The sequence below is a fragment of the Orbicella faveolata genome, unplaced genomic scaffold (genome assembly GCF_042242905.1).
Source record: "Orbicella faveolata isolate gen_17 unplaced genomic scaffold, um_ofav_v1 contig_48, whole genome shotgun sequence".
Classification (NCBI taxonomy): domain Eukaryota; kingdom Metazoa; phylum Cnidaria; class Anthozoa; order Scleractinia; family Merulinidae; genus Orbicella; species Orbicella faveolata.
The window spans coordinates 1,560,001-1,566,190 of NW_028301578.1; the positions used below are offsets into that span (position 1 = coordinate 1,560,001).

The following is a 6,190-nucleotide window of genomic DNA, read 5'->3' on the forward strand; positions in this document are numbered from 1 at the left end:
TATCAACTGCAAGGCACGATTAATTCTCCCTGGAAATTTGAGCTCGGTGTTTTAACCTAGAAAGTCACTGATTATTAAAGCCAATTACTCTTTCGCTATCTATAAATCCTTAGAGTGGCAGGGGTAATTTTAGTTGCAGAACGCCAAAAAAAAAATGCACTGGATGCTTTCGGTTAGTTTCACTCATGTTTGCTTGCAGCATTATATTGTATTTGGTTCTTTCCAGCGGATAAAAGCTTTCGCAAGCAAAAATGAATGATACCAACCGCAAGCAAAGAGTGCATTCAGCGTTAGGCGTTTTTGTATTCCGCCTTCGGCGATCTGAAAAATACGCCTGCCGACCTAAGGCGCCATCCACACTACGTTGGGGAATTTTGAAAACGCAACAATTAGCGGTCATTTGGATTTGTGTTTGAGGAAAATTAAGGCAGTGAAATCACATGATTATCTCGACGTCATCGTTTTCGAAAAGCTCTGTTTTCAAAATGTTCCCACTAAATCGCAAAGCCGGCGTTTTCATGTTCTTCAGGTTTGAAGAGGGCTTTCGTAAGTTCCGTTTTCGTGACGGATTATAGTGGACGGTAGACCTAACTGTAGAAATAATGCTGCGTTTTCAGATTTCTCAGGCGTAGTGTGGGCGGGGCCTAAGAGCTATAACATTCAGTAACCAATGACGTCAGCAGAGATTTGTTTTTACCTACACTTGTATGGATGGTTGATCACTCAGTTTGAAGTAATAAATACCGTTTTAGTTACGGGTGAATTCTCTCGATAAATTTGACAGAAAATGTAATTTGCATACAATTTTGTATCAGAAAGGAGATTAAAAACCAAAAAAAAACAAAATACACGCAATAATTGCCTTCTCTAATTATCAGGAGCCATTTTTTGTCCGATGATGGCTTCTGCTGTCATAAATGTTGTCCAAATTTTGGTATACCATTCAAATGATTGTTTGAATAAAAACTTTATCTATTTTTCTCTATGTTTTGTTTTTGTCTTTTTTTTTTTCAGGTGAGAGGCGGACCAAGCGGTCCGGCGGATATGATTTTTGTTCGAGTAGCGACCAATGGAGGCGGGACTCCTGTTTGAGAAGAGGTCGTTCCTATAGCCTGAATTATCAATGGAAATACCGAAGATATTGTTACTATATTTACGTTACAACGTGTTATTCTACAGGCTGGTTTTGGCGCCGTCGCCGTGTATGTAAATGCTATCAAGTTTGTAAATGCATTCGCATTAGAACTAACACTCGCTGTTGTTCTGTGACTTGTCATTTTGAACATCCCATAAAATAATATGATTCCTCTCTCCTACCCCAAATCTCACATTCAATGTTGTGCAATACAAGACAAGCAGTGCTCATAGAAGTGACCTTCACAATTGTAAATCTTCAACGTTAACTGGAGCTGAGGGAGAAAAGAAAGTGTTATTTGCTTAACAACTGCCTTCTAGAGCATCCGGTTGTTTCGGCTCTTGTAGAAAGGTGGATGCTCCTACAGGCTAGTTTAAAACTCGACGCTTTACTAGATTTTTTTACTTTGTTTAGATAACGAAAAGCATCTAACAGTTTCTGTAATAGTACAAAATGTGCCAAATCTTTCCGGTGACGGTTAAGGATTAGACTTTCCCTTCTGCTTAAGTTGACCTTAGAGTGCAAATAAGGTTCATTAAATAATCTCACTTGCTGTAGAAATCAATTTTGAGGGTCAATAAATGTTACAATTTTGTTTAAGTTACTAGTCATTGTTGGTATTTCACTCGTGCGAAAACAAATTAAAGCAAGTCCCTTTTTCGTAACTGAATAGTGCTCGGAATTAAATGTAAAAATAGATTTTAAATTGGCTTTCTAATATTAAAGAGAAACAATTTTGTTTGCAGCGATGCTGCATTGAATAATACACATACACATGGCATAGAATAAGGGCCTTTCTTGTAGAAACGGCAGCACAGGATTAAAAATGATAAAGTGAGCCAGATAGTAAATTCTGGCGATCGAAAGAGGTAAGACACAAATTTCAAGACAGCAACACATGACAAAGTATAATTAAGGTAACGAAATCTACCAATGTGGCCCAGGTTCTATTCCGGCTCGGTGCCGTATCAGGGTGCAGTTTGTCGTTGGTTATCGCCTTGCTCCGAGGGTTTTACTCCGGGTTCTCCCGTTTTTCTCTCTCCACAAAAACTTACACTCCAAATTCCAATTCGACCAGAATAGAGGACTTTCATGAAAACCAGCTAAGGCTGATGTGGCTTCCTCTCTAAATATTGTAATTTATTTATTTATGAGCGTGTCCACGAGAAAACCAGGCAGAGCCAGGCAGAAGGTGATACAGCTCAAATCCCCGCTTTCGCTCAAACTTGGCACAAATGTTGGGTTTGGTGAGTGAATGACTGTGGCAAAAAAGTAGGCCAAAATATTTTATTCCCTCCAAGTTAGGGAGACCCCCTACAAAAATGGCCATTTGTGACTAGTTTATGCATATTTATATAGCCATATTTGGTTTAGTATTTCTACAACAAGAAAGACCATGCCAAAATGAAATTGACTGGATCATGTGTGCAACTATCAGTCTAAAAGCACAGATATTCATTTCAACTGGGCAATTTGATTTCTGTCCGTGACTTCATCTTAAGTAAGGTGCATATTTCGTAGTGTTGTGAATAGCCTTTAATTGATGGCAAATATCTGCCATGGGCAAAACCAAATACACATTATTCTAACATGGATAGTGAGAGCAGTCGATAAAGTTCTCAAAAAAGCCATAAAATTTTTAGGGACGTCAATATTTTTTCTGTGCTGGCGTACTGTTTCCATATAACTTTACGATTTATGGCCACTTCACAACATTCACTAAAACACAAAAGCCATTTCTCTGTCTTAACCTAACTCGAAATCAACAAGAGAAAACTAGCTAAGCATTTTCCTATCGACTACGAGTAAAAACTCGGCGAAATGAAGCACTTGAGACACTTCTTTCAAATATTTTCGGAGCTACATCTTGAGGCATATCGATATGAATACTGCAGCAGAAGATTCAACTAAATAAATAAATAAATAAATAAATATTCTGCTGCAGCATTTAAATCGATTTGCCTCAAGGTATTATATATTTCTTTATTTCTTTATTTCTTTATTTCTTTATTTCTTTATTCCTTTATTGCTTTATGTTGCTATTTCTTTATTTCTTTATTTTGTTATTTCTTTATTTCTTTATATGTTTATTTCCTTATTTCTTTATTTATTTATTTCTCTATTTTCTCTATTTCTCTATTTCTCTATTTCTTTATTTCTTTAGTTAGTTAGTTAGTTAGTTAGTTAGTTCGTTAGTTAGTTAGTTAGTTAGTTAGTTAGTTAGTTAGTTAGTTAGTTAGTTAGTTTATAGCAAATACACCGAATGCAAATATGGCCGACCATCCGGTCGGTGCCCGGGACGAGTCGCACGAAAGCGAGGCTAGTCAGGCTTTGATGCTTTGCTTTGACAATTCTTCCCCAGAAAAGTCTTGCTTCGTCGTCGATCTGGTCTGTTTTATTTAGCTGTGGCTACGAGCTGCTGTGTTTCTGAACGCCACGAGGAGGGATATAAATTTTCCACCGTTCGCCTCTTAAGCTTATGGAAAATAGTGGATCAATGCAATTCGTTGAGGCGAAGGAAAGGAGTTCACGATCGCCGTAGGAACTTAAGTTTGTTCGCTACATTTCACATTCGAAGATCTTAGAAAAATCGTTTAAATGACGAGCTTATGTGGTGTTTGGTGGTGTTCCAACACGATTTACATGACCAGTACCTTCCCCAAAGTAAAGAAAAGCTCCTCTTGAAAAGCATCCTCTGTCTCAAAGGAAGAAGTTGACATCGCGTCCACTCGCACTGAATCGCACGAAACAAATACTACGGTGTAATAACCAAGCGAATGAACTTCAACTGCCCCCATCGTTGTATCTAGTGAATGCTTTGAGCCAAATGAGAACGACTTGGAGCTAAATGCGGTCGCTTACACAAGATCTCCCAGCCTGAACGAACAAACTTTAACAGTTCCCTCGGCGATCGTGAACTACTTACCTTCGTCTGTTTTCCCTGAGAGGTGACCGCGGAAACGAAAAAAAAAAAACAAAAACAAAAACAAAAACAGTTTCTCTGCTTTGGAAGATTTCAATTCCTTCTGGTGGCATTCAGGAACACAACAACTTATAGGGACGGCGAAACAAAAACAGACCAGATCGACGACGAAGCAAGACTTTTCTGGGGAAGCATTGCCAAGACAAAACATCAGAGCCTGACTAGCCTCGCTTGCATGCGACTCGTCCCGGGCGCCAACCGAGCGGTCCGCCATATTTGCATTCGGTGTATAAAACTAATAAAAAAACACTTTCTTCTAGGTTTCTTCGTCTTACTTTAGTAGGTTTTAATCGACTAACTGGCCATTAAAGTAGTCCATAAGGTAAATAAATGTCATGAAAGACAGTTCTAAAGAACTGAAGCTGTTGACCCCAACACCGGGCTAAACTCCAATAATTTCTTTCTCTTACTTACTTATAACATCTCAGTTTTCTCAGTTGGTTATGTACTCATTCAGCAAACCCAATTTGCGCTGAGATTCTAATTGGACAGCCGTTTACGCGTCACCAGTCATCGTTAGCTGTGATCACAAACTTAACCGAGAGAGCGTGTTTGATCTTGCCAAACTTCGGGCATATCACAGATATCCTTCCTTAGCTAGCTGAAGTAATATATTCAGAAATCGCTTTGAAGTACACACGTTTATGACGTTTGAGACGATCATCAGTTCGTGTATAGGGTGGTCGGTAGGTTTCAGAATTCATTCAACTGAGCGGTTGGAGCGACTCTGTTTCTATTTGGCTGAATAGAATAAGTTTTTCGTCAGGACATTATATTTTGGCTATAATTTAGATTTCTTGTTTGGAGAAGTAACTTGTCTGCAATTAGGATACGGCGCTAGACAAACACAGATTTAAGTGAGAGGGATTCCCTGGAATGAGTTCACTCGCTTAAAATGATGTAATCCAAACGATTAATTTATACATGGCGTCCTCGCGCTGAAGGAATTGCAAGAAAACTACGGCGAAGTTTTGAAAAACAATATAAACAACCGCTGTTCATCCTCAGCAAAAAAGAAAAAAAAAGAAAAAACAAGACGCTCCAAGAGCGTTTGCTCGCGCTTCGTACCGCAACATCAAACAAGTAAGCTGATTGAACTCAATAAAAACAAATAAAAGAATCATGATGTTTTAACACAAAGTTACGCTTAGATGTTTAATATTCAAGTTACTTCGTTGACTATCCTCTTTATTTAATTGCACGTTGTTTGTCTCATCGTCGGAGCACTTACGACGCTTACGACGATTCCTGATTTTTTGAACATCTAAGTTGTTCGTCTCAGCATCATAGTTTGTTTTTCTGTCTGTAGTCATAGCTTTTTGTCAGTGTTTTCGTATTTTGAACTCGTTGTCTCGTGAGAATGAGCATGAACTTTGCTCATTTGGCAGGCTTTCAAGCAATATAATTCGTAGGCCGATCCGCTCCAAATTAAAACGATTGACATTATCAGTTCCAAAACTTTCTTTACAAAACACGAAGAGCGAGCACACAATAAAGCAGGTAGTCAAGAGAAGCCCTTCTTCCTTCTGTGACATTCCGTGGCTTTTTGTACAAATTAACAATGAACGGAGACCACGTGAATACACCGTACATGGTTAAACCACTTATGCCGAGTGCTTGCGGGTTAGTTACATCGCTATTGCGGTTAGTTCCACTCTGGTTTGCTTGCGGTTGGCTTTCATTTTGTGGTTTTAGGCTTGCTGTATTTATAGTTACAAGTTCAGTCTTCTTCGGCTGATGCTTCGGTGGTGTAGTGGTTAAGTCGAGGCCTTCTAAATCAAGTGACCCGGGTTCGCCTCCCGGTTTTAGCATATTGAGATTTCTTTTTCCTGCTTCTTTTTTAGCGGAGCTCCAGTGGCCCCAAGAGTCGCCAAGCGGAGCCCCATACTCATAAAGGAAGGAAGAGAAAACCCATGAATGGATTTTCTGATGGTTATTATGGCTAGTAGTATCGCTCGTGGGTGCGTACGACGACGGAGTTGCCCAACAGGGGGGCCATAAATGGGACGCCTAAACCAAAACGAGGCGTAATTTTTCGCGGGCTTTCTGTGGCTCGACGCGGCTACACTGCA

The 6,190-nt window shown here is 39.4% G+C and overlaps 1 protein-coding gene across 1 annotated transcript in view; it reads left to right on the forward strand.

Annotated features, from left to right (window-relative positions):
* The window catches only part of LOC110054409 (uncharacterized), an 11,377-nt gene extending 9,642 nt beyond the window's left edge, over positions 1-1,735 (forward strand). The window contains exon 6 of the mRNA XM_089281552.1: positions 1,015-1,735. Within this exon, the coding sequence (XP_089137678.1) occupies positions 1,015-1,298 (284 nt within the window). The 3' untranslated portion in view covers positions 1,299-1,735. The remainder of the gene's footprint in view (positions 1-1,014) is intronic.
* The last annotated feature ends 4,455 nt before the right edge of the window (positions 1,736-6,190 follow it).